The 25,307-nt window shown below is 56.7% G+C and overlaps 9 protein-coding genes across 9 annotated transcripts; 3 read left to right on the top strand and 6 right to left on the bottom strand.

Annotated features, from left to right (window-relative positions):
* Positions 1-49: 49 nt before the first annotated feature.
* Positions 50-2,639, bottom strand: F5144DRAFT_551581 (phosphoenolpyruvate carboxykinase-domain-containing protein; the record flags this gene model as incomplete). Its single annotated transcript, XM_066787698.1, has 7 exons — positions 50-1,393; positions 1,842-1,875; positions 1,952-2,118; positions 2,181-2,230; positions 2,310-2,335; positions 2,399-2,447; positions 2,534-2,639. The coding sequence occupies 7 exons, from the start codon at positions 2,637-2,639 to the stop codon at positions 50-52; spliced, it is 1,776 nt and encodes a 591-aa protein (XP_066638650.1).
* Positions 2,640-7,362: 4,723 nt separating this feature from the next.
* F5144DRAFT_659880 (cytochrome P450) lies at positions 7,363-9,345 on the bottom strand (the record flags this gene model as incomplete). Its single annotated transcript, XM_066793247.1, has 4 exons — positions 9,047-9,345; positions 8,723-8,967; positions 8,442-8,668; positions 7,363-8,394 (listed from the first exon to the last, which is right to left on the bottom strand). The coding sequence occupies exons 1-4, from the start codon at positions 9,160-9,162 to the stop codon at positions 7,363-7,365; spliced, it is 1,620 nt and encodes a 539-aa protein (XP_066638649.1). The 5' UTR covers positions 9,163-9,345.
* A 185-nt stretch (positions 9,346-9,530) lies between these two features.
* On the top strand, positions 9,531-11,090 carry F5144DRAFT_615762 (uncharacterized protein). Its single transcript, XM_066791814.1, has 4 exons — positions 9,531-9,912; positions 9,979-10,039; positions 10,130-10,623; positions 10,709-11,090. Exons 1-4 carry the CDS (start codon positions 9,860-9,862, stop codon positions 11,064-11,066), a joined length of 966 nt encoding a protein of 321 aa, XP_066638648.1. The 5' UTR covers positions 9,531-9,859; the 3' UTR covers positions 11,067-11,090.
* Position 11,091: 1 nt separating this feature from the next.
* F5144DRAFT_633366 (uncharacterized protein) lies at positions 11,092-12,415 on the bottom strand. Its single transcript, XM_066792538.1, has 2 exons — positions 11,833-12,415; positions 11,092-11,742 (listed from the first exon to the last, which is right to left on the bottom strand). Exons 1-2 carry the CDS (start codon positions 11,926-11,928, stop codon positions 11,302-11,304), a joined length of 537 nt encoding a protein of 178 aa, XP_066638647.1. The 5' UTR covers positions 11,929-12,415; the 3' UTR covers positions 11,092-11,301.
* A 29-nt stretch (positions 12,416-12,444) lies between these two features.
* Positions 12,445-14,201, top strand: F5144DRAFT_382408 (Bud-site selection protein). The gene is made up of 2 exons (XM_066784626.1): positions 12,445-13,022; positions 13,158-14,201. The coding sequence occupies exons 1-2, from the start codon at positions 12,624-12,626 to the stop codon at positions 14,109-14,111; spliced, it is 1,353 nt and encodes a 450-aa protein (XP_066638646.1). The 5' UTR covers positions 12,445-12,623; the 3' UTR covers positions 14,112-14,201.
* A 1,128-nt stretch (positions 14,202-15,329) lies between these two features.
* On the bottom strand, positions 15,330-17,716 carry F5144DRAFT_551576 (uncharacterized protein; the record flags this gene model as incomplete). Its single annotated transcript, XM_066787697.1, has 3 exons — positions 15,330-15,341; positions 15,463-17,388; positions 17,450-17,716. The coding sequence occupies 3 exons, from the start codon at positions 17,714-17,716 to the stop codon at positions 15,330-15,332; spliced, it is 2,205 nt and encodes a 734-aa protein (XP_066638645.1).
* A 1,046-nt stretch (positions 17,717-18,762) lies between these two features.
* F5144DRAFT_382388 (uncharacterized protein) lies at positions 18,763-19,351 on the bottom strand. Its single transcript, XM_066784625.1, has 2 exons — positions 19,203-19,351; positions 18,763-19,143 (listed from the first exon to the last, which is right to left on the bottom strand). The coding sequence occupies exon 2, from the start codon at positions 19,105-19,107 to the stop codon at positions 18,820-18,822; it is 288 nt and encodes a 95-aa protein (XP_066638644.1). The 5' UTR covers positions 19,108-19,143; positions 19,203-19,351; the 3' UTR covers positions 18,763-18,819.
* Positions 19,352-20,178: 827 nt separating this feature from the next.
* Positions 20,179-23,002, bottom strand: F5144DRAFT_623886 (autophagy-related protein 13-domain-containing protein; the record flags this gene model as incomplete). The annotated part of the gene is made up of 4 exons (XM_066792173.1): positions 22,631-23,002; positions 22,476-22,574; positions 20,304-22,418; positions 20,179-20,259 (listed from the first exon to the last, which is right to left on the bottom strand). Exons 1-4 carry the CDS (start codon positions 22,832-22,834, stop codon positions 20,179-20,181), a joined length of 2,499 nt encoding a protein of 832 aa, XP_066638643.1. The 5' UTR covers positions 22,835-23,002.
* A 1,293-nt stretch (positions 23,003-24,295) lies between these two features.
* On the top strand, positions 24,296-25,270 carry F5144DRAFT_382347 (uncharacterized protein). Its single transcript, XM_066784624.1, has 2 exons — positions 24,296-24,830; positions 24,901-25,270. The coding sequence occupies exons 1-2, from the start codon at positions 24,572-24,574 to the stop codon at positions 25,164-25,166; spliced, it is 525 nt and encodes a 174-aa protein (XP_066638642.1). The 5' UTR covers positions 24,296-24,571; the 3' UTR covers positions 25,167-25,270.
* The last annotated feature ends 37 nt before the right edge of the window (positions 25,271-25,307 follow it).

The raw sequence follows: 25,307 nt of genomic DNA, 5'->3' as shown, positions 1-25,307 counted from the left end.
AAATGCTGCCAAATCTAAACTGGAAAAGGAAAAACGATCAAGGCACGGCTTAAACGACCGGCCCAGCCTTGACAACATCTTCAGTTGCCTCGCTCTCGTACTTCTTGAAGTTCTCCAAGAACAGGGAGCCCAGCTTGGTAACCTCAGCATTGAAGCTATCATCACCCGCAGTCCATGCCTTCTTGGGGTTGAGAAGCTCCGCCGGCACGCCGGGGCAGGATGTGGGCACTTGGAGGTTGAAAACATCGTAGTTCTCGTACTCCACCTTGGCGAGCTCGCCGCTGTGGATGGCGTCGAGGATGGCGCGCGTGTACTTGAGCGGGCAGCGCTTGCCGCCCTGGGCGAAGCCGGCACCGACCCAGCCGGTGTTGAGCAGCCAGGCGTTGGCGTTGTGCGACTCAATCTTGTCAGCCAGCATCTTGGCGTAGCGCATGGGGTGGAGGGCGAGGAAAGGCTGCGCGAAGCACGACGAGAAGGTCGCCTGGGGCTCGAGCACGCCGTCCTCGGTGCCGGCCATCTTGGAGGTGTAGCCGCTGATGAAGTGGAACATGGTCTGGGCGCTGTTGAGCTTCGAGATGGGCGGCAGGACGCCCCTAGCGTCGCAAGTGAGGAGGATGATGTTGGAAGGGTGGTTGTTCGACAAGCACGGAATCTTGGCGTTGCTGATGTACTCGATCGGGTAGGCGCAACGGGTGTTCTCCGTCAAAGTCGAATCGTCGTAGTCGACGACGCGGGTGTCCTGGTCGAAGACGACGTTCTCGAGCACCGAGCCGAAGCGGATGGCGCCAAAGATATCCGGTTCCTTCTCGGCCGAGAGGCCGATCGTCTTGGCGTAGCATCCTCCCTCAATGTTGAACACACCACGGTCACTCCAGCAGTGTTCGTCGTCGCCGATAAGCGCGCGGTTGGGGTCGGCCGACAGTGTCGTCTTGCCGGTTCCGGACAACCCGAAGAACAGGGTAACGTCGCCGTTCTTGCCCTCATTGGCGGAGGAGTGCAGTGTCAAGATGTTGTGCTTGATAGGGCCCTCGTAGAACATGACGGTGAAAATGCCCTTCTTCATCTCACCGGCGTACTCGGTGCCCAAGATAACCATCTCCTTCTCGGCGAAGTTGATGGCAACTGACGTGCCGGAAGTCATGCCCTCGGTGTAACGGTTGGCGGGGAAGCGCCCGGCGTTGTAAATTGTGTAGTCCGGGTGGAAGTGCTCGAGCTCCTCGCGCGGCGGCCGGATGAGCATGTTGCGCATGAAGAGGGCGTGGTAGGCGCGTGCGCAAACAACGCGCACCTTGATGCGGTACTTCTCGTCCCACCCAGCATAGCCGTCAACAACGTAGATGCGATTCCGAGTGTTGAGGTAGTCGACAGCGCGCTCACGGTTGATCTTCCATACCTATACGCAGCACGTGTGGTCAGCATTGTGGTCATGATCAGGGGTCCACGTGATTTGGGGCTCTGTGGGGCGAAGCGGGACACCGGCGATCGGTTACCGGGGTGTTGAAGTCATGGGTCTGCAGCGAATGTATGACGACAAATTGACAGGGGTGGGCAGTTTGCGGCAAAAGGACGTCATCACGATGATGTCGACGCCCAGTGCCTCGGCGAACTATCGCAACATCCGGCCGCCCGAATGCTCGTGCGCAGTGTCAAATGCCAAGTGCAGTGGCGTTACCGAGCGATTGGCCCTCGGTTTCGATGCAACTTTTCAGGTGCGGCTGGGGAGCGAGATCACGCTCGTTGCCCTCGTGACCAAACAGCCGCGGAACCAGCAACGGCTAGAATCGGGCTGCCGGATTGGCGTGCAAGGGGTAAAGGAAACGACAAAAATAAGCCGCCCTTACCTCAGGATCCATGGGCTTGTTGACAGGTCCCCACCTATTGGAATATCGTCAGCATCCTATTCATTCATCGCAATGGCTGAGATAAACAGTAAAGTAAGACAAAAACATACCAGATTTCGTTTTCTGATGTTGGCTCTTTCACGATGCGCTTGTCCAGCGGAGAGCGGCCAGTCTTCTTGCCGGAGTAGGCAGTGAGGGCGCCACTTGAGGCGACGGCGGTGCCGGTCTCGTACACGAGGGCATCCTCGTAGAGGGCGGCAACTGAGGGGTTGGGGATCTGGAGGAAGAATGATATCAGATGGGGAATAGCTCGGGGGGTGGAGACGAGAGAGAACTCACGATTGCGACTCGTGTATAGTCGATGTGGGCTTTCTCGTGGAGCTCCTCCTCTGCGTCATATGGTTAGAATCTGGGCGACATGGGGATCAAAGATGTCGACGGGCCCAGGCCCTCTCCGACTATTCATACCTAACTCGGTGTGATCATTTTGGGGTCTGTATTGCTTTCCGTTAGAACTGCCCAGTGTTCTTGAAGACGGAGGGTGGCGCGGCACTAACATGATACCACCAGGATGGAGTCCGGTTTTGTTAACGGTATTGACGAGCACTATACAGGGGAAGCCAAGGTTAGCAACGGGGGCCTCAACAATAACCCGGAGGGTTAAGTAGAGATTGTCTTGGAAGACGACTTACTGTTGGCGGCGGCGGCGGAGGGTCTGTTAGAGAGGAGTTGACTTCGGGGGCCTTTGACGGAGGGATTGGTGTAGGGAGAATTGGTTCTGACGACGGGGTCCTTCATGGTTCTTAAGTGCTTTTCGCTGTGCTTGAGTTCGGGTGGCTTAGGGGCGTGTGTTAACAGGGGCTCCGGGAGTTGACACCAGTTCGGCAATGTGGATTTACGGGAAATCCACTTTCTGCTAGAAAAGACAGGGGACACAAGGCTTGGGGGTAGGGAAGTGGTGTTATCAAAACGTTTACACTCCTGCCGTACCCGAGGTCGAGGAGTGAGACTATATAAAGGCGTGGGGCTTCGAGACCAGCCACGCCCAATGGCGAGTGGCGATATCATTCCACGGCACTGACGTGCGCCAGGACGGGACTGTGCCCGGGTACAAGTGGATGACCGTTCGGGCTGGCGGTGATTGGGCCGCTGGGGCACGAATTGTTTCCGGAACTCGTCGATCACACCCTTGTCGAGTTCGGGAAAGTCGACGACGATGCCTAGTTTCACGGCCTTGGGGCCAAGTTGAATGCAACTATACCCATGTATGCGTTGTGGTTTTGCTGCGACGATGCATCATGATCGGTGCTCCGTTGGATGTGTTTGGCTGGCAGACACAGGAAAGTGCTAATCATGGTTGAATTCTTTTGAATTCTTTTGTCAAATCTTGCCACTTCTGGTTCTCTGCACCTTCCGCCCCAACCCATCGTTGGCAGGCACGCAGGGTGCTGTTTCCGTCCTAAGTCCCTTTCGGCAACCACAACGGAATTGCAATCCCGACCCTTGAGCTCTATCCCGCCTCCCTTCTTTCACGGTGAGAGGTATTGCTGTGCCTGGCCATTCTGTGCACCAACCATCCCTCCACCCCCCTTCCACCGATCCTATTTGCTTGATCTTGTGGACGGCCGGGGAAAGCAGGGACAATCTGAGATGTTGGTTTCAGCGACCCGATTCGGAAGTGGGGCTCCTCCACGCTCCACGGTATCGGGAACGAGAACATCGGTCTCGACAAGAGGCTTAGCAGGCCACATGACCTACCGCGACAAATTTACCCTGCAAGTTCGTACGGCGTGGTCGGCGTCTAGGTTGCTGTCTAATTTCCTGCTATTTTGGAGCATTCGCTGGCGTTGGACTGTGTTTCTTCGTGTTGACCAAACGGACAGGGCTGACGTTGAAGGGGCTCAATGCAAGCTCGGCTCTCGCGATTGGGCCGAGGCGCTGGCTGCATGGCGCTCCCGCTGTGTCAACCCGCCACTGGAACAGAATGTCCCAAACCATCACAGAACGGTTTTCCTTCTCGCTTCAGCGCCAAGATGGTGACTCCAACCGCCTCGACAATCCGGGGCCTTGGAGCTGCCCAGCCCTTGGCAGCCCTGCTTCTCCCGGGTCAAGACCTGTTCTCGAAGGATGATTGTTACCCCGCGAGACCCGCAGTGTTGAAAACTCGCACAAACAAGTGACAAGGCTCTGACCGCCGCTAAACCGAAAAAGCCCACTGATCTAGAAGCTGGCTTCCCCGCGAATTACCTCAAAGGGTTGAAACCACACCAAAACCGGACGTTAGAGATATGGGGGAACCGCCAGGCCAACCAAGCAATTCAACTCCCGCTCCGAAGAAATATCGGAACCGAAGACGGCAACCACATCCAGGCACGAAGACGCCCAGATAAACATTCCCGATCCTCACGCAAGGACCCCACCACCTTACGCCTGCCCCACCTCGATCTCACCCCAGTGCCATATTCGTTGCCGACAGCCTCCCGCCATAGGTCAGCGAGGCGGCCGTGAATCGCGGCGCATCAGGGATGTTCCGGCATTGCCCGACCTCAGAACTGAAGCTGTGAAGATGCGACACAGATTGATTGAAAGGGGGCATCTCACAGCGTCATGACCCGGTCCCTTCCCATCCCGGAACAGGATTCGCACTCTCAACAACCGGCCGAAAGGCTGCTTCGTTGTTAGGGAGTGACATCAGTCGGCGGACACTGGGCCTGGACCCTTACGTAACTTGGCACCAGCGTGACCTTGCCGGCGCTGGCCCAGGGCATCTTCCGCATGTGATTGCCAGAAATCGGTACAAAATGATTGGCCGGCGGAGCTGGACGCGGCAATGCGCGGTGCAAGAACCCAGCTGCTCAAAACCCAGCAGAGTCACGCGGACGCAAACGGCGGTAAAGGGGAAGCAAATTTCTGACTTCGGAGGTTTATTTGCAATGGAAAGCAGTCGAGTGGCCCTGCAGCAGGGTTATGCATGACAATGGCGAGAACAGGCGACGCCAGGAGGCTCTTCGCGTTCGTGGATTGGCGCTGCATATTCGCCAAGTCTGTTTACGCTGCCACACCTTCTGAGTATAGCGTGTACCGGTGAGCTGGTGTTGTCCTGGTGTGTTGGCTTACTCGGTATGAGGACTCGGGGACCAGAACGTCGACGCCGCCAAGAGGCGCCCAGGAGGCCCAGAATTCCAGAAACAGCTCCACCGGGATCCTCACGATGTTCAAAGCGCACCCCTGGGCGTGAGGCAGAGAGACTGTCTTCCGGTTTTTTTCCTTGCCCTGGCCTTCCCTGACGCCGGTGTGTGTGATACAGCGCCGTCTCCCCGTTCTCCCGTTGAGCCGGCAGTCCGTCCCGGCCCTTGATTGCGTTTCCAACATCTGCCGATTCCCCGATATCCGCCGACTCGGGGCTTCTTGGCAGCGGCCCAGTATCGCCCAAATTTGCACACTGCATCCGACGATGGCCGAGTGCAACTTTCTCAGGACTCTCGGCGATGCAATGAGTTCTCGATACGCGTCACGGAGGCCTCCCAGCTCACGATTATCCTTGATTTTTGCCTCATTTTTAACGGGGCTCTCTTCCGATGTCCGTCGGCTCTCAGGTTCCGTCGTAGTTGGGCTCATGGCGTCCATCGGTCAAGGGGTGAGTCCCGAGCCGAGAATACGATAATGTACATCGGAAAGGGGGTCAAAACACAATGCGCTCGTAATCAAGCGTCCATCGAAAGATAAGACAATATGCAGGCACTATAGATATAATCCCGCAAAAAATGGCCACTTCGGCAACCCATGCCCAGACGGGACAGCCCGCACTCCTCCACCGTCCCCGGATCCAAGACACCCGGGTTTGGCAAAGGGCCGACGAGGCTCATAGCCGAGCAAATCTGAGCTCGCGTGGTGGATGATCCACCCAGAGACACCAGCAAGTACCCTAGACACTATATGTACATCATTCACGGGGAACGGGCCGCGCCTAGGTATTGTCGCCAAGAGTCACTTCATACCCGGGGGACTGGTCGGACGGTGGTATAAGACGAGTGAGATCAACGCGAGGCTCGTGTCTTGCTGTTGCTATTGGTCGGAGGCGTGTTAGCTTGGGCGCGGCTCCGTCTTCCTTACAGACCACAGTACGTCGAAGCTTTTGCCCCTTCTTCATCCAATATACAAACCAACCACTGCCATCTCCCGCGCCCCCCTTAATATTCGTCCCGTTCCCCAGAGTTTCCCGGCCCGGACCTAACATCTCCTCCCTTATCACCGTCGATAACCCCCAAATAACTGTGCAACGACCAATACGGGGACGCATCGACACAGCACGATCAACTCCCTCTTACGGGCGGCGTCCCGGAATGCCCCATTAGCCACGCGGGTGAAACAATGGCAATGGAACCATACTCGGTACGCGATTCCCTAGCGAAACTCCCAACACAAACACACGACGTCCTAGCAATTCCATTCCTCCGAGACCCGCCAGTCCCACCTGTCTTTGATTGCCGCCGATCGATCGCGGTCCATCATGGTCCCCCGATCCCAATACGGCTCTTTACCGAGGTCGATGTTGGGGCTGGTGGCCGTGAGACATGCCATGAGACATTATGCATTTGCCGAAAGCTTGTTTTTCCAGCTGCGACGTTACATGGTCATCGGTCAGCTCTCCCCCGTTGGGGACCTGTGTTGCGGGAACCTGCGCGGTTTGTGGTCGTGGACGCTTGTTCACCCTGCCACCGCCTGCTGTGAACACTCAGGGGTACAGGCCTGGAACGACCATCGTGATCGAGACCTTGCGTGACTCGGACAGTCTCCAAATTTATCACGAGCCATGTTCTACCGACAGCTGATTTGGAGTGACTGCTGATACTTTACGTTTAGCCACTTGCAATCAAACGGTGGACCCTGCTACATATCCTGGTTTATCAAAATGGTTTTCTCAGTTGTCGATATGTACCTTTGAGGAGCTTACGTGTTGCCCCAACGAATACCGGTCATAGCCTCTCCATTGCTCCCTTCTGCATGCCGTCAAGCTGAGAAAGGAAGATGACGAAACACCTACTATCAAACAGCACATGGCCCCCGGGTTTCCGGCCCGGTCGGTTTTATCCTGCCCACTAGGGCACAAGCGGCATTCTGCATTGCAGCAGTGACTGCGAGGATTTGATGACAAAATTCGTCAAAGTTTACCTTCCCACCTAGATACCTAAGTTTGCGGGCCCTGATATCCTGGCCAGTCCTATATTGGACTTTGACCTAGGGTAGTTAGGCGGGGAGCCTGACACGAAACTGGGGCTATAAAGCAATATAATCATAGATGACAGAGGCTGGATCTAGGTTACCGACACACATAGATATATACGGGTATTGGTCCTGTAAAGGGAACTCCCCGGAGCGCAAACAAACTTCGAATCAAATTCTGGCGCGCTGTCGAGGGTAATACCACCGCAACCATCACCGGACCACCCCTGAACTCCGTCGCTCCCAAAAAGAAAAAGAAAATGCCTCGTCTCACCCACCCACTCACCCACCCCCACCTCTATTCGTCCCGTCCCGCCCTCTCCCTCACCCTCACCCTCACAGGCAACCCCCCCTCCATAGGCAAGGTCAAGCTCGTCTGGCTCCGCCTCCCCTCCATTGGCCCGTCCCACCCCTTCTCCAGGTCAAACCCCCACACCACCGCGGGGATAACCTGCACGGCGATCGCCTCGGCCATCTTCCTCCCCAAACACGCCCTAGCACCGCCGTAAAACACGGGAAACTCAGCTGCGCTCTTGCCCAGCACAAACCTCTTCCTCCCTCCCTCCCCACCCACACCCTCACCCCCCTCCCCCTCAACCTCCACCAAAAACCGCTCCGGCCTCCACCCCCCCGCATCCCCCCCCCACGTCCCCACCGACCGCTGCATCGCCCACAAGCACCAAACCAACACCGAATGGCGCGGCAGCACAGTCCCGTCGGGCAGGACGGTGTCGGCCTGGCACTGGCGGATCTCGAAGGGGATGGGCGGGAAGAGGCGCAGGGCCTCGTGGAAGACGGCGGTTGTGTAGGGGAGGGAGAGGGGGGTGAAGAGGGAAGTGGGGAGGCTTGGGATGGCAGTGGGGGAGGTGGGGGGTGGTTGGGGTTGTTGGGAGAGGAGGTGTTGGACTTCGGCGCGGATTTTGGTGATGGCGGTGGGGTGTTGGAGGAGCAGGTAGAAGGTCCAGGTTAGGGCTTGGCCGGTTGTGTCGCGGCCGGCGGAGAGGTAGGTTAGGGCGGCGTCGGCGACGGTGGTTTCGTCGCCGAGCGCTTCGAGGAGGGATTGGATTAGGGAGCCGGAGATTTCGTCGAGCTTACTATCGTCGTTTGGAGGGCTGGTGGTCTCGGGACTGGGCTTCTGTTCGTTCCGGTCCTTGACCGCGCTGGTGACGATGCGGTGGCCGAAGTTTTTGATGATGGCTACGGACCGGCGGAATTTGGAACCGGTGAAGAGTTCGGTGATGCGCCAGAGGGGGTTCTGGAAGCGTTCGGCTGTGATGCCAGAGGCGTAGTCGAAGGACAGAGAGAACTCGTCGTTAGCGTGCATCTCCATCTGCATTCCGTTAGCAAAGGGCATCATGGATCGAGCGAGCTACTTGCGTTGTAGGCCATCTTGCCCATCAGCTTGGTGGTAATCTCGTGGAAGACATGCTGTAGGTCAACAATGTCCTTGCCGGCCTTGGAGTTTAGGTATTCGGCGCTCTCAGATAGATACTGAGGAAGTGCCACGTCGGTGAGTACCCTCAGGTTGGCCGTGTTGAGGAAAGCCACGCCTGCCTTCCGCTGCAGCTTCCAAAAATCACCATCGGCGTTGATGATACCGTTGCCTACACAAGATAGCGGGTTAGGACAGGCGTGCGGATGAAGTCTGGGAAGCTTACCAAACAGATCCCACGACCGCCTCTTCACAAAGTCACCCTTTGTGAACAACCCCTCGTTTTTAAAAACGAACTCGAGATTCTTCGGGTCATGGATGAGTACTCCTGGGGGTAATGTTGGCACGCTCAAAGCGGCCGTCTCATAGCCAAACTCGCGCTGGCACTGCTCGAACCAACTGAGGAGGTCCCAGCGAGACTGCAGAAACTTGATGCCGTTGCCGACCAAGGGGAGAGTGTTTGGGGGGTTCCTGAACGATGTCAATAGAGGTTCACAACTCAACATACATTCTTTCGTGCAGTATTTGAGACCGTTTCTTCATTTCTTACCTCAAAGGTTTTCCGTTCCTTGTGATAGCCTTCCCTGGCCTGGAAACGGCACGGATGAGGATGGCTAGGGCCACGGCAATGAGAAGGTAATTTCCATACTCGACAACAAGCCCCATATCGTCGGTTGTTGTCCAGTTGCCAAAAGGTTAAGAGCTAGGTCCAGGAAAAGGAACACCCAGGGGCTTTTGAACGGGAATCGGTGATGTTTGTGTGCAGAACCGACTCAACCGAACTCCCTTGGCTCAGTCGTCTCGTATCTTACACCAGAGAAGGAAGGCGCTCCTGCAAGGTACCTTTGGCGAGCTAATAGCTGCATTGGCTTTTTGTGAAACCTGAACGGAGTGGGTTCGGATGGAACGGGCAAAAATGGAGAAAAAAGCTGCAAGGTGAGAAAAGCATGCGGTTCTGCGAAAGCCTTGAGAAGTAGATAACCTGGGAGGTTTGTCTCAAGTGAGATTGGTAGGTGGTGGTTGGTGTTTGAGATGGCACACTTCCCGTCTGAGCTCATCAATCGCTGCGGGTGCAACTTAGTATCCCTGCAGGTACATCGTCTTGGCGGGCAGGGATTCTTTCCAAGCATTCCAGCACTCACTCACAACACGGTGCCACAGTATACGCCTGAGCAACGTCATGACAACTTCAAACACATCACTACTGCCGTAAAAAAGCAATATTGATCTCTTTTTTTTTTTACTGAAGTTTCACATCTGGAAACAAAAAACTGGGCCAACCTAATCAGGATCGCAAAATTCTTCATCTCACCTCACAACGCTGCCAGCGACTTAACTCACTAATACGAATAATACAACGAAAATGGCGCCCCTCGTACCTCGGATGCATGTCTTCGAGTTTGCAGACATGCCATGGTAAGCCAGAAAAAGAAGAAGAAAAAAAACAACCCAGAGTCACTTTCTCACATCAAAACCACCTAGGTTCCCTCCGTTCCTCCGAGCCTACATGCAAGCCGCCCTAACCGCCACCTGGACAACCCACGTACGTACATCCATACATCCAACCTCACCCTCCCTGCCTTCACACCCACCCCAACCCAGCCCAGCACCTCCCACTAACTCCCATCCCCAGGTCCCCCTCCTCCAAACCTCCTCCCCCGCCCAAATCGTCGCCCACCTCCTGCGCACCCACCTCGGCCCCACCCTCCACTCCCACATCTTCATCGACTTCTGCGCCGGCGGCGGCGGGCCCACGCCCTCCATCGAGCGCCACCTCAACACCACCACCCCCACCACCACCACCACCGCCAAAACCCAAACCAACGGAACCAGAGCATCGCAGGATGGGGGTGGTGGAGAAGAGCCCCTGCACTTCGTCCTGACCGACCTGCACCCGCACGCCGACATGTGGGCGCAGGCCGCCGCGCAGGCCGCCGCCCCCGGCGCGATTAGCTATGTGGCGGAGCCGGTGGACGCGGCGGATGTGCCGCGGGAGTTGATTCGGAGGTATACCGGTGGGGAGAAGAAGGTGTTCAGGTTGTTTAATCTGGCGTTTCATCACTTTGATGATGGGTTGGCGAGGAGGATACTGAGGGATACGGTCGAGGGGGGTGGGGAGGGGTTTGGGTGAGTTTTTTTTTTCTGCCTTGGTTTGGTTTGGTTTGATTTGGGGGGTGTTGTGAGGTTTGCTAATGGGATGGTGATGACACAGGATCTTTGAGTTGCAGGATCGGGGCATCGCTGGGTTTGTGGCATGCTGCTTGCTCGGGGTCGGAATTATGATCCTGGCCCCCTATTACGCGCTGCTGTGGGGGGCACCGATGGCGTTGGTCTTCACCTATCTGCTGCCCATCCTGCCGGCCGTGTTAGTCTTCGACGGGTGGATGTCGTGCTTACGGACGCGGACGCCCGATGAGATCGAGGCGCTGCTTAGGACTTGCGGGGCTGAGGGCGGCGAGGAAGAGATCGCCAAGTGGGAGGTTATGAGCGGCAGTGAGATGTTCATGTGGCCGGTCGGTTACGTGGACTGGGTCATCTGCGTCAAGAGGGACGGCGCGAGGAGGGATTAGTGAGTGAAAATTGCTAGATGCCAAAATGCCCATGCTTCAATGGTGCTGTATATCATAACCCAGAATTCGAGTCCCCTCACCATGATCAAGTGCCTGCTCCCACAGCCTGTCCTCATCCAAACAACACGACCAGTCCCCTCTACCCACTCTCCCACACGCGCACGACACAGCCGCCTGGGTATCAAACTTTGCGACCCACCACCCCAGAAGATAAAAACCGACAACAAAACGCGTGTCACTTCTTGGACATCATCAACCTCAAAAACTCATCCTCATCCACCCCCCCTTTCCCCGACGCGTCAAACTCCTCCACCATGGCCACAATATCAGCATCCGGGATATTGTTGCCCACCTGCTTGCTGACCTTGCGCAGGTCGTCCTGGGTGATCATGCCCTTGCCGTCGGTGTCGAACAGGCGGAAGGCGCGGCGCAGCTCCTCGCGCGGGTCGCGGGCGCGGATGAGCGACCCGGAGATGGCCTGCGCCGTCGGCAGGTTGAACTGGCGGTACACGGGCGCGCACTCCTGGTCGTGCGGCCAGCTCGCCGGCTTCTGCCCGTGCCGGATCAGCAGGTCGTACGTCTGCGCCTTGGGCAGCTCGAACCCCAGCGCCCGCAGCACGAACCGGAATTCTTCGTATGAGAGCAGGCCGTCCTTGTTGGAGTCGAAGAGGTCGAACTGAATGGAAAAAAAAAGAAAAGGTTAGGGAGGTTGGGTTTGCTTTGGGGGGAGGGCTGGCCGTGGGATTGTGGGATTGGATGGACATACTGCTTCGTTGATACGTGTTTTTTGTTCGTCGGCGAGCTTATTAAAGTCTTCCCTTGCTGGGATGGTGTATTGTATTGCGCGCCCCGTGGATGCCATTGTGTCTGTCGCGTGGTATTTTTGCAATTGGCGCGCGAGGCGCAGAATGCGCAGAAGCTCGGAGTACAAAGGCTAAGCTACACCTGGGGTCGTCGAGGTTCGCTCGCGGCGGGAAGGCGGTCGGCGATGCAATGCGATGGATGGATGCAATGCAGTTAGGGGCGTCTGTCAAAACAAAAACAACAGTGCCCAATGAAACGAACGGTATCGCTAACCGAGGAGCTATTCGTAATGAGAAAATCGTAGCAAAATCGCTATGTTTTGGACCAGGATATCGCCGTTGCGCCTTGTCTCAAGTCGTCCTGTCGCGTGTGCTAGGTGGTTACGTTGATGATGCCCCTCCACCTCCCGGAGTGCCTGAGCTTCGGGCTTCGACAAAGACAAAATCGCGTCTATCCCTGTCCACTTTACGCGACTGCTTCGTTTCCGTCGCGCCCCAGCCGACAGCCCTGCCAAAGAAAGTGGGTCGGAAGCTCGAGAGTCTGGCGACCCACATTATTTTCTCAGTGGGGATAAGTTGATTGATCTTTTTTCCCGTCCGCAACACCAAGAACTGAGATCACCACACCACGACCCAACGACAGCCGTTATAGCCAATTCAGTCCCATAACAAAGACACAACTCATTTGAGTCAACAACCCACCATCCCAACCCCTCATTTCCCCAACAACCAACCCCACCCACCCCTCCCCAAAATGCCCAAACGCAAACGCGACATCTCCCTCGACGAGCTCTTCACCCGCCACCGCACCGACCTCTTCCAAGCCCTCCGCACCGCAAAGGGCTTCGAACGGCAGCGCCAATCCAAACGCCTCGCGGACCGCAAAGCCCCCGCGGACAAACGAGCGCGCATCGAGAACGAGATCGTCGTGCTCAAGTCGCTCGACCTGCAGCAGACGGCGCACGCCCACCTGTGCTCGTCGCTGCTGCGCGTCAAGGGAATTGCGGACGCCGCCGACCGCCTGCCGGCTGACGTGCGTGCTGGTGTACCGAAGCCGGAGCTGACGGAGGAGGAGAGGGCTGCGCTGCATAATGTGACGAGCTCGTTGTATAATCGGGTGGAGGTGAAGCGGGTGGTGGAGAAGGCGGTGGAGGCGGTTTGTGTGGTGTTGGGGGTGGCGGTGCCGGAGAGGAGGGGGAGGGTGAGGAAGGGGAGGGAAGGGGATGGGGTGGAAGATGGGGTGGAAGATGGGGTGGGGAAGAAGAAGGGGGATAAGGCTGGGGTGAAGGCCGGCGGGGCTGATGAGGAGAAAGATGGGGTAAAGGAAGCTCGGCCAGGGAAAAAGGAAGGGAAAAAAGGCAGGGAGAAGGCTGATCAGGGTGGCCAACCCGACAACAGTGATGAAGATGAGGAGGAAGAAGAAAAGAGCATCTCTCAGCTGGATAAGCTGTTGGGTATGGATTCGGATGAGGAGAGCGGTGATGAAAGCGAGGAAGTGCTCGTAAAAGGCCGGACGAGAAAGCCGTCAACCATGGAGCTGGACCCGATGGAAATCACAACCGACGAGGAGGGTGGAGACGACCAAGATCTGGACCCTATGGAACTCACCTCTGACGAGGAGGAGGCGAGCGGCAGCGAAGGCAGCGAAGAGGAGTTCAATGGTTTTAGCGACGATGAAGGCCAACAGAGCTCGGCCAGCGATGACGAGGCCGACTCACATGCCGAGAGTTCTGCCTCATCCGTGTCTCGCTCGCCCCCGGTAAAGAAAGCCAAAAAGGCAAAGGGACCGCTCAAACCAACAGACTCCACCTTCTTGCCCAGTCTCATGGGCGGCTACATCTCAGGCTCCGAGTCGGCATCCGACATCGATGTGGCTCCGGAACGCCGAAACCGCCGAGGGCAGCGTGCGAGACAAGCTATTTGGGAGAAGAAGTTCGGCGAAAAGGCAAAGCATCTCCAAGAGCCCGCCAAGGGTCGGGACTCGGGCTGGGATCTCAAGCGGGGTGCCGTGGACGCAAACTCGAAGCCATGGAAACGCGGTATCCGCAACCCCCTACTGAATAAGGCCAAGGCCTCCTCTGGGGCAAACGATACGGAACTAGGACCCCCAAAGAAAGAGCCAGCTCCGAGAAAGCGGGATGACTCGGGGTCTCTCCACCCAAGTTGGGAGGCAAGACGGTTAGCCAAGGCAAAGGAGCAGATGAGTGCTCCGTTCCAAGGAAAGAAGATCACCTTCGATTAAAGTAGGTGGCTTACTATTGAAAGGAGAATATACCCGAGGGCATTTGCCCCAATATCTGATCCCATGTAACGCCTGTGCCCTGGGTATCTCAATCCATGGCCTGGTCCGAACGCCTTGCAGTGAGTTCGCATGAAAAATGAAAAAAAATAATCTGGCGGAAACGAAGTGGTGCATGGGGAATGCTACTGAGGGTGCAAACGAGTAGAACGCAAGACGGAAATAGCATCCTTCCCATGGTGCGAAAGGGACGCCTTCGGCCAAACCAGCAACCAAACCACCATTACCCTTCCATTACCGCTCAGATTCCCACCCCATCCACCACCCACTTTCGGCCTCACTTCCCAACCCGAGGACGCTTGCCCCCGGATGTGCCACCCTTCGACACCCGACTCCGCGATCGTTTGAGTTGCCCCCCACCACCAACACCCAGCCTAGTCAGCCAACCCTTGCCGACCCCCTCATCATCGCCGTCAGTGCCAGAGTCAGCGTCCAAGGCAGAGGATAAGCGCCCTTTCCTACCACCACCACTACCGCTACTACGGCCGGCATTACTGCCCCCTGCACCGCCCGAGCCAGAGAACAAACTTCCCGCCCTACTACCCCCTGAACCGCCTGAGAACAAACTTCCCGCCCTGCTAGCCCCTAAACCGCCCGAGCCAGAGAACAAACTTCCCATCCCACCACCACCCCTCCCCCCCCCCTCCCCCTCAGACGAAGACGAAGACGAAGACTCCTCCCCCTCCTCCTCTTCCTCTTCAGAAGAGGACACCTCATCCGACGCCAAAGACGACAGCTCCTCCATCAACCCCCCCTCCCCTGCCAACAAAGCCCTAACCCCACCCCCATCCCCATTCCCACCTTCACCCCCATCCCCATTCCCACCTTCACCCACATCCCCGTCCCTGACCCCATTATCTCCACTCCCAACTCCACCAGCCCGCCACGGTAACCGAAACAGCTGCTGCGGCCGCTGTCCCGACGGGCCAGGCGTGACGGACGAGGCCACTGTGGCAGTTGACGCATGACTTATTTGGGAAAGGGTTGCGGGCAAGGTCGTGTTTGTGTTTGTGTTTATGTTCATGGGACTGGTGCTGTTCATGGGACTGGTGCTGTTCATGGGACTGGTGCTGTTCATGGGACTGGTGCTGTTCATGGGACTGGCGCTGTTCCGTGTGTTGGAAGCTGTGGCCGCGCCGGGCCCCATCCCCTGGGTCGGGGCTAGGATGCGGGCTAGGGCTGTGTTTCGCAAGGGGTTGGGCCTGATGGTGGTGATGGGCCCGACCCTGCTGAGGGTGGGATTGTTGGGGGTGGGATTGCGGTTGGCGACGGGGTTGCTCGGGCCGGGGCTTACGAAGAGCGCGCTGGTGGTCGATTCGCGCCGGTAGCGTGCCTGTTCCGCGGGGAATCGGTTGCCCGGGGCGGGGGTTTGGTTGGGGCTTACGAAGAGCGCACTGGTGGTTGATTCGCGCCGGTGGCGTGCTTCTTCCGCGGGGAATGGGAGGCCGGGGGCGGGTGTTTGGTTGGGGGTGGTTCTTGCGGTGCCGGCAGGGCCGGGCGTGACAAATAGTCTGCTGATGGTTGACTCACGCCGCTTGGGTGCGGTTGGGGTGCTGGAAGCCGATTTTAGGAAGAGACCGCTGCGGACGCGGCTGTGGGAGAGGATCGATGATGAGGAGCAGCTGGGCAGGCGGGTGCTGAGGATCCCACCGAAGAATCGATGGGATCCGGCCGCAGTATCTAACTCCGAGTCCGAGGACGGCGAATCCGGCGACAGGTCTGAGTCTGTGGATGACTCGGGTGACGAGGAGGATATGGTCAAGTCCATATCTGGCCCCGTACTGTCATCTGAAATAAACAGCCCGGAGTTGGAACGCTGGTGCTGGTGTTGGCGCTGACGGAACAAAGACAGGGCAGATTCACTCAAACCCAACGAGTTCTCCGGACCGGAGGGGCCGTCAGAATCGGACGAGGTGGTAGAGTCCGAGTCCGACGAATCAGAAGATATGTCGAGCACCGACGCGGTGCTGAGGAATGACGCCACGTCCGCATCGCGGTTGGCGTTTCGGGCCCGGAGGTCGTCGTATGAGCAACGGCCGTTGCTGTCGATGAAGACGCTCTTCACCAATTCCCAATCATCGGGGCTGGGCGTCCACTTCTGCCCCTCATCCTTCAAGAGCGGCGCGAGGTTCTCGAGTTTTGAGTGCTCCTCTCTTACCGGCGCCTTGGGGAGTGTCGTCGTGTTGGTCACGTCCTCCACGAACGACCAATCCTGAACAGTCTTGCGGACGCTGCGTCCGGTCTTAAGCACCTTTGCAAAGTCATAGAAGCGGATCCACTCGAGGCCGCGGAGCTGGTAGATGTAGTCGAGGCCCTGGAGGCACCGGAGAGAACGGGTCATTCTCTGGTTCGGCTGCCCGGCTGTCTTTGCGGCGAGGAACCTTTTGATGGCCGGGGCCTCGTACCCGCGCCGGATATACTCCTTACCCGTCTCGTTGAGGTGGATGACGAGGGTTTTCAGCCGGTACATGTCGACCAGCCAGGTCATGGGGAAGGACCGGCGCGAGAATGGCCTCTTCTGTCGCGTGTCCAGGGGCGCCGTCAAATATTGGTTTCCGGTTAAAAAGACCTCGACATGTTGGATTCTGGCGATGCGGGCGAGGCCGGAACCTTGACAGAACCTTCCCAGCTCCCCGAGACTGGAGAACGCAAAAGTGTTGAGTCCATAAAAAATATGGGCGCCGATGAAATAGACGCGTTTGCTGACCGTGAGGATAGCAAGGACGTCTTCGGGTTTTACCCCATCCTCGGATAGGTTCATTTCTCTCTCGCCCCAGTAGAAGCGGTGCGGCAAACCGCTTCTGTTTTTGGCCAGATCTTCCTCGCTCGGGAACTCTTCAGGCTGCACAAAAGGGTCGAGCCTGGATATGCAATGGATAATTTTGCCCTCCTTGTGGAGAAGCAGCTTGAGTATCTTTGCCTGGAGCTCCCACGGCAGCTTCTCAAAGGAGAATGGTTTTTTATCTCGCACCGGTTGGGTGCTGTCATCCTCTAGGACGACTTCGGGGGCTTCCTCGCCCTCCACATCGGATGAATCGGTCTCGGGGCCCGGATTGTGCTGCGCCAGCCGCCTGGGCCCCACGAACTTGATATCCGGGTGGACCACCGGGGTTTTGGAGCTCATGTTCTCTTCCATGCAGCAGAGCCGATAAATCCGGGTGTATTGCTTCGGGTTTGGATGAAAGTTCAGGAGATACCCCCGGAGCTCGTCCGGCCAAGTCTAAAAGAGATATGTTAACCACTGTCTGGGAGAGATGCCTCGAAAATATCCCCGAACATACACGTTCCGTGTGTTTGCCCTGGCCGGACCGTCTGGCTCTGAGCACGTTGTTCTGACGCTCGAGGTCAGTCTTCTCTTCTCTCAGCTGGCGTATGTCCCTCGCTTTGACTTGGCTCTCTACTGTGAGCTCTTGGATTTTGACGTTGAGCCGGTCGACCTCGGCTCTTAACATTCCTTCTCGCCGCGCGCACTGTGGGTTGACGCAGTGGAGGGCTTCAGTTGGGGGTATGGGGGGGCCTTGGCCTGTTGCAGAAGCGTTGCCAGCCATTGTGTGTGGCAGAAGCTTGTAACTTTAAGGAATGAAGCAAGAATCGATGCTGCTGTGACTTCGAGACAGTTGGAAACGTATGGAGCAACGGTCGTGGCCGGCTCGGATACCCTGAACTTGGTGTTCGAACGAGGAAAATAAGGAAGGAGGTAAAAATAAGTAGAGACGAAGAATGCGTGCGATGATGGTGTCCTGATTGAAGTTTAAAAAATGAAGCAATACAGACAGGAGCTGGGCTCGGGCTGCGGTTCAAGGTCGAGAAAAGAAGGTCTTCCTGGGGAGCCAGGCTTCTGGTTTTAACCCCATGGAATAAGAGAAAAACAGCGTGAATAAACGGGCATTGGGATTGCCTTCGTCACTCAAGCGGTGATATCGCTACCAAAGAGCGCTATCGGCGCCATTGGCACAGGGCTGGAAGGTGGAAGTAAATCTGGGGGGGTTGAGAATGATAAGAGGTAGGCTTGTTGTATGTAGGGCTCGAGGCGCAGCTTGTAAGTCGATATTTTCCAGGCTGGGACAAAAGAAGGAGGAAGAAACTCGGAACCTTGGTTTATCTTGTTCCAAGAACTCGGGCATCGGCAAGAACGCCAATGTGGGTTATAGAAAGAAGTAAGTGAATTAAAATACGGTTTTGAAACAGAGCCAAAACCTGAGTATCGTCAAGTCAGGTCCTTGGAGTTGAGACAACCTGCGTAGTATGAAAGCACAAGTTTGTGGGAGAGAGAATGGTTGGAATAGGATCCCCTCCCATTAGAAAAAAAAGAGTTAACTGGCCTGAAACCAGAATAGATCTCCAGAATGGAGAAGGAAGGTACTCGAAGTATTATTGGAGGTACGCAGGAATCGGCAGGATACAGAGTGTGGTTGGAGACTGAGCAGAAGGGAGGAAAGAAGCAAGTTAATTCCAAAGAGACAACCACAAAATTACAGAACGGCAGCCCACCATATACGTCCTCGTTGCGAGCGAACACCGCTGCCATAAGCTGGCGTATGTTTTTGTTATTTCACAGTAATAGGATTCCACAGAGAGACCTATCTACCAACAACGCCATTCCAAATCTAGGGATCCGTTTCACAGTTAACAGAGAAAAGTAGCCCTGTTGTCAACACAAGTCAAGGCTAAGCAGGCCAAGCCTAAGCAATATTGTGCACATGGAATCAGAAGCCGAACGCCACACAATGCTGAGACAGCAACACCAAAACCAACACCAAACCCCATCACCACAGGTCACAACCACCGCACAAGCAGTATGTATCACAGGTTTTCGATTGCTACTCAACCCACCAAGCGACGCCCCTGCACCGTGCAAGGTAGGTAAGCCGCAAGGAAGCAAAGGATAGCAGTAGTAAAGTGACAAGCCAAACCACCCCAAAGCACCATCCCATCCCATCCCAGTCCAGCCAGCCAGCCGATCGAACCGAACCAAACCCCCCCGAAGCCAAGCCCAGCCCCCAGATCCCCCATCCAAACCCGACCCCCGCAAGCCCATGCATCGCGCGCGTCTTTCTACTATGTATGGAGAGGTAAAGGGTAAGGGTAGACTAGCCCAACCCGTCTTTATGACCTGACACCCACCCAACCAACCAACCAACACCCTGCCCACCGTTCCCAGTAGTTAACGTATCATTCTGTCTGGGCTTTTCACCGAAGCCAACCGGGAGCAAAAAAAAAAAGAAGAAAAAAAAGATGATGAAAAAAAAAGAAGGGAGAAAAAGCAAACGCCTCCTCCTCCCTCTGTGGATGATGGCATGGCTCAACCTTAACCAAGTTGGCCAGCCCAATAATCCGAGAAGAGAAAGCCTGAAGCCAAAACCCACACCTTAAAACGTAAAGCCACCTCCATGTACACAACACAACCCAGCAACGCCCCCAAACGAGGCGTGCATGCAAGCACCCACCCACCCAATCAACCCCCCAAAATCACCACCCCTTCCTCTGAATCCCCCTCGGCGAGTCATACTTCCCCCCACCCCCACCCCCACCCCCACCACCACCACTCCCACCAACACCACCCTCATCCAAACTCCTCCTCGAATCCCGCTCCAATTCGCTCATAGCAAACAACAACGGCTCCTCATCCGCACCCTCCACACTGCCGGCATATCCCCGCCCAGCAGCAGCAGACATCCCCGACGAAAACGACCCCAGCCTCCCCACCCTTCCATTCCCATTCCCATTCCCACTGCCCATCCCCATCCCCAATCCAATCCCCATCCCCGACCCCGACCCCGACCCCGACGCCGCCGACGCCGACGCAGGCCGATATCTCGCCCTGCCGCTAATGCCCATCCCACTCCCATTCCCACCGCCCAACGACCCCGCAGCGCGGCCGAGCCCCAAGCCCAGACCCATGCCCATGCTCAGCCCGGAGGTGATACCACCCCCACCGCCACCACCACCAGCACCACCACTGCCGCTGCCGCGCTCACCACCGGCGGCGTTCAGCGGGGCGCCGCCGCCGTCAGCGTCGGCGGAGGATGACGGGGCGGGGATGGAGGACTCGGGTCCGGCGTTCTCGTGCTGCTGGTAGGCGAGGAGGGCGCTGAGGGTGGGCACGTCGGCGGACAGGCCGCTGCCTTCGACGACGCTAGCGCTGCTGCGCTGGTAGGCGCCGACTTCGCCGGCGATGGAACGGTGTCCTTGTTGGGGTTGCTGCTGGTGCTGGTGCTGGTGCTGCTGGTGTTGCTGGTGCGCGACCGAGCCGGAGCGGCGGATGGCGGCGCTACCGCCGTGGTGGAGTAAGCGCGGGGAAAGGGGGATGTCGATGGCAGTTGTGCCTGTGCTGGTGGTGGTGGTGGTGGTTGACGAGTGGTTCGTCGGGTTGTTGCTGTCCTGTTGGGTGACCATGGGTGTCTCGTCGTCATCTTCGACGGGCTCGCTCCCTTCACCGGGGGTGCTGGTGTCCGGGTTGTTCCTCCCCTGGCGCGGTTGATTTTGAGGTTGGTAATCGATAATCGAGTTCTCGCTAAGCCGGGAGGGAATGGCCGGTGTGTGTGGGGTATGAGGAGAGAGGGGTTTGCCGGGGGAGGATGAAATGGACATGGACGCAGGGTTGACCATGCTTGGGACATTGGTTAGTTGCCGGCTTGAGGAGCTCGACGAGCGCTGTAGATGGATCGAAGATGTCATAGAATCAGTGAGGACGTTGTTGGTCTCGCGCATCTGTTGGAACTTGGAAAGCTGGGCGGCCGTGCGCTTGGAGGCGAGAGACTCGCCCTTCTTGTTCGGCTCGAAGCTCTTCAGCGTCTTCCGGCTGTCGAGGGCTTTCAAAAAGTCCGAGATGTTGTCATCATCAGCAAAGGATCCCGAACTCGTGACCGCGCCGGCCTCGGTTAGAAGGCCTGAGCCTGGCTGGGCAGAGGAAGAAAGGCTTTGCTTCCCGCTGCTAGCTTGGTCATCGTCAGCCTTGCTCTGCCCGCCGAAAGACGGCCTGTTCCGGCGATGTGTGAAGCTGCTGCTGTAGCGGCCGGTCGGCCTCGGCGATCCCGAGGCAGAGGGCACTTCTTGAGGTGCGGTAGGGGCCCCGCGTAACGAAGCCGCCGACCCCATGGTGAGCGACGAGCGGTTTCCGGTGCGCGACGGCCCGGCAAGACTCGGTCGATTCAGCGAATGAGGCGACGAAGGGGCGTCTAAATCCGCGATTCGCGGGGACCCGGATAGCGAGCCGGCCTTGAACGGCTGGAAGGACACCGACGGCCGACGGCCGCTCCCATCGTAAGGTCGCGACATGGGACGGGCCGCGGTGCCACGGATGGGTAATGAATGTGGCGGATCCGGTTGTTCGATGCTCCCCGATATTGACCCAGAGGGGGAGCTGGTGTCGGATCCGATAGGGCGGACGGACCTCAGTGCAGTGATGGGGCTGGTCCCCAAAGCCCCTGCGCCGTGAAAGGTTGACAAACTGCCGTACGTTTGCTGCGGGCCTTGGGGTCCGCGGTCCTGTCGATGCGCTGGCAACGAGCCTGGCTCTGCATAGGAGTCGGATCTTCCATGCCCTTTCCTTTGCGGTAATGACGGCCGGAAATAGTTCTCGTCGACTCCCATGAGCTGGGAGCTGAGCAGCGACTCGGCGTCGTCGACCCGGAAGTTGAAATCGTTCCGGTAGGTTACTGAGGCGTAGAAGCGCCCTACAGGTACCTCTACGTCTGAGAAAACGTATTCTGTAACGGCATCTTTCCCGTCGTGAAGCGGCTGTCGCAAGGGGTCATAAGTGGTATACTCAGGCTCGGCGCTTAGGATTCGGCATTTGACCTCCAACGCTGAGTGGATCCCTTTTGTTACCGCTGAGGGGAAATTCTTCCCGCAGGGCAAGATGCGCGACATGATGAATAGCGATCTGAAAAAGACGATGCTTCTCTTGTAAACGGTCGGCAGAGTGGGACCGAACTCGTCTGTTACGGCATCTGACGGGCACTTGAGCTCAAGCCTCCACCGCTCCAGGATAACCTCGGTATTACGCTTCCGGGCATGGCGTTGTCTAGGGCTATCGTCGGATGTCTCTGACAAGTTCAACGCCTCTAACACATCCCACCTCTTTCCATGCTCGTCAATGACAACTAGGCTTTGGTTGCTCGATAACCGGGAGGCGTCGATGTAGGTCTCTATGATGAGGGGCGGAGGGCGGTTTTCGAAGCTGCCGGACTGCTTGTATACACGGAGTTCGTCTCGGAAGTCTTCGATCTCGCTGGTTTCGAGCGAGAACTGGGATATTGTCAGCACATCCTGCGCCGTTGCCCTTCCGCCTGGTCTCCTGCTTACCCAAAGGTTCGGTTTCACCTCGGCTGACCTTCTTCCTCCGACGGGCGTCGTGTCGATTCGCGACGATACAATGACCACGGCCGCTTTGGTGTAGAAGTTCTGGCAACAATCAGCCCAACATCCTAAAAGCCCGTTCCCCCATCTTTCGTGCGCACCTGGATGATCTGGTCCAGCTTCTTGATCGAGTCCCTGCTCAGTATTGAGCTATAGCTCCCGGTGCTCTCTGACTTATCATCCGTGCCCGCTGTGTCCGAGTCGGCGCGGACCCGATCCCTCGGGTTGTTCGTCCGTGTGGGGTTTGTCTGGGGCGAGGATGCGGGGGACGAGACCCTTGGGGGATGGCGAGATTGCTGATGCATCTCGGCGGCTAAGAATGCAGATGGGGGCGGTTCGGTAGGGCTTCACATCGGTACCCAGGCGGCGGGACGAGTCACCGACTGCCGTGTCGAATTGATGGTATGTGGAGTTTGTATGTACACCCGTAGGCTCGAGGTTCGAAAGTTGGAAGCTCGAAAGTCGCCAGCGGCAAGGTAGGTAGGTAGGTAGGTAGGTAGGTAGATAGGTATTCGTAGATACCTGGGTAGGGTAAGTAGGTAAGGTAGGTACCGGGTAGAGTTGGACGTTGTTCAGGTGTGTGTCACTTAGGCGAGGGGGCTCGATCGAGATAAGCGGACCTTCGCATCCATCGTTGAAAATGGCGGCGGCTTTGAGAAGAGGGTATCAAAAAATGAGGGGGAGAGAAAGAATGTGTGTGGACCAGCACCTCAAGGCAGAATTCTATGCGGGTCTCGAAACAACAATAGGTACAGAAGAATAGAAAGGCAAGAGGTTTGACAGCTGGTTGGCGGTGACGGGCTTGACGGGAAGGCAGACAAGCCGAACACCTAGCAAGCACACACGGAGGGTGACGGCGGCTCAGGGGGGCTCCAATGGATGTGCAGGGGTTCAGTGGCTTGTGTCCAGGCTCTGTGCGAGGATGTCTTGGGCTGTGAATGGTGGAGAGTGATGCCTTGAGCCTCGAGGCATCGAATGTCCTCGACAAGTACAACAATAATAGGAACAGTTTGTGACGCAAAAAATTGAAGATGCGACAATACAATGCGGTTGTACAATACTCAACCATTAATGGCCGTTATCTAGGGAGCGATGTCGGAACACGGCAGTGCCGTGTTGAGGTTGGGTGTTGGATGACCTGGTGATGGGGAAGGTGATAGTTAGAGATAAGACCACTGTGGAGAGGCCAAGACCGTGAACCTCAAGAGTCACGACCCCAAAACTGTACGTAAGCGAACCCCGTGGACAAGGGCACAAAGTGGTACAGCCCGCTGCCCCTGTCTTGTGTCCACCTTTATTACCCTCTAAATCTGGGGCCTCAGGCGCCGGCCAAGTGCCGGGCAGCCGCTCCGACAATGACAACAGCCCGTGAACAGCCAAAGTGGAGAAAGCGGACACCCTGCTCCTGCTCTGTGCACGTCAATCACCGAGACAAACACCTCGTGCTCTTTGCCTCATCTTCCGTCATTCAGACTGACTCTGTGCGTTGACCGGGACCACCAAAAATTATGATGATGATGCAATGATTCACCAAAGCAACGAGAGACAGAGCCTTTGATGGAATAGGTGGTTTGATCTGTCGTCACTGTTAGTTACCTAGCCACCGAACTAGGAGCCTGGCACCTTCAAATTTGCGTCTACCTAACCATGGATGTGCAGCGTAGATCCGCTGCCATCCTGAAAACGACCCAGAGACGGACCAAGTCATCAAGGTGTCTCTTCCGTGGAAAAACACAGCCTGGGGGCCTGGATGCAGGATGTGCAGAAAGCAGCAATGCGACAATGCAAGCAACGCAGCAATGCAACGAGATGCAGCCTGGCTTATATGGAATGGCTGGTAAGTACAAGGCAGCCGACCGTATGTACACTTCCATTGTCCCTTTGGTGTTCTGTGAATCTACAGCTACATCCAATCAACGGCCCTGAGGAAGGGGAAAAAAAAGGAAAAAAGAAACAAAGCAAGAAAAATGTATGACAAGTCGACCCGGATTATTGTCGCGTTTTTCGGATGAAAGTCTCACGGATGACTGCAGAGGCGACTTATGATGCAGTTCATGGACCTCGTCTCCTCGTTTGCCCTCCCGGACCAGATAACCATGGCCACGCAAGGCATCCGCAGCATGTGGTTGGTCAAGATGATCGGCCGCTCGACAAACAAGGCAAGCCACAGCACAGCCAATCCTGAAGTATGCGAGTGTGTGCCTGCCTCTGCGAGAGCGGTCCGACCACCGAATCAGAGAAAACCGAGAGGAGGGAGAAGTCGAACCAAAAAAGGAACTGCACTTAGGTTTATGCATACTTGTATGTACATACATACTATGTAAAGCAACGAACAGACAACCGATGTGAGAGTCCGCCTGATCGGCTGCAGATAGCCGTCCGAGTCCGATATATGAGGCTGTCTGCATCTCATTCCCGCAGCTGCTCTTCCACTTGATGCGCCAACACGTGGACTCGTGGAGCTTGCAGATTACGGATCCCTCCCCACCATCGGAACAACCACAAGATCGAGGAACCTGGCAAAGTCGTGGCCTACAGGCAGCAGATATTCACACGAAGCCACCATGTGGCGATCTCTCAGGCGGCCACATCAAACCCACTTGGGAGGCATCCATGGCTCAAAAAGTGTGGTGCTGATGTTTCTATTGCATTTGCTGAATGCATCGATCCTATGTGGACAACTTGCTCGCTGAAATATACAGACAAAAGCAGACGAGCCTCCAACTCCAATCCCTAGCGGGTATCAGACCGCCATGCTCCCGCCCAGTCTATCGCCAT

Source organism: Chaetomium tenue (genome assembly GCF_020726465.1).
Source record: "Chaetomium tenue strain MPI-SDFR-AT-0079 chromosome Unknown F5144scaffold_7, whole genome shotgun sequence".
Taxonomy (NCBI): Eukaryota; Fungi; Ascomycota; class Sordariomycetes; order Sordariales; family Chaetomiaceae; genus Chaetomium; species Chaetomium tenue.
Note: the sequence above shows the minus strand (reverse complement) of the source record. Positions and strands in the feature narration are given on the sequence as shown.

What these genes read in the sequence shown, in the direction of transcription:
- F5144DRAFT_615762 (XM_066791814.1), top strand. Translation starts at nt 9,860, where the DNA reads ATGGCGCCCCTCGTACCTCGGATGCATGTCTTCGAGTTTGCAGACATG. An exon ending in GAGTTTGCAGACATGCCATG is followed by an intron (nt 9,913 to 9,978) that starts GTAAGCCAGAAA and finishes AAAACCACCTAG; the next exon opens with GTTCCCTCCGTTCCTCCGAG. An exon ending in GGGGGTGGGGAGGGGTTTGG is followed by an intron (nt 10,624 to 10,708) that starts GTGAGTTTTTTT and finishes GTGATGACACAG; the next exon opens with GATCTTTGAGTTGCAGGATC.
- F5144DRAFT_633366 (XM_066792538.1), bottom strand. Translation starts at nt 11,928, where the DNA reads ATGGCATCCACGGGGCGCGCAATACAATACACCATCCCAGCAAGGGAA. An exon ending in AAACACGTATCAACGAAGCA is followed by an intron (nt 11,743 to 11,832) that starts GTATGTCCATCC and finishes TTTTCCATTCAG; the next exon opens with TTCGACCTCTTCGACTCCAA.
- F5144DRAFT_382408 (XM_066784626.1), top strand. Translation starts at nt 12,624, where the DNA reads ATGCCCAAACGCAAACGCGACATCTCCCTCGACGAGCTCTTCACCCGC. An exon ending in TGGTGGAGAAGGCGGTGGAG is followed by an intron (nt 13,023 to 13,157) that starts GCGGTTTGTGTG and finishes GCTGGGGTGAAG; the next exon opens with GCCGGCGGGGCTGATGAGGA.
- F5144DRAFT_382388 (XM_066784625.1), bottom strand. Translation starts at nt 19,107, where the DNA reads ATGGGATGGGATGGTGCTTTGGGGTGGTTTGGCTTGTCACTTTACTAC.
- F5144DRAFT_382347 (XM_066784624.1), top strand. Translation starts at nt 24,572, where the DNA reads ATGATGCAGTTCATGGACCTCGTCTCCTCGTTTGCCCTCCCGGACCAG. An exon ending in ACTTAGGTTTATGCATACTT is followed by an intron (nt 24,831 to 24,900) that starts GTATGTACATAC and finishes GATCGGCTGCAG; the next exon opens with ATAGCCGTCCGAGTCCGATA.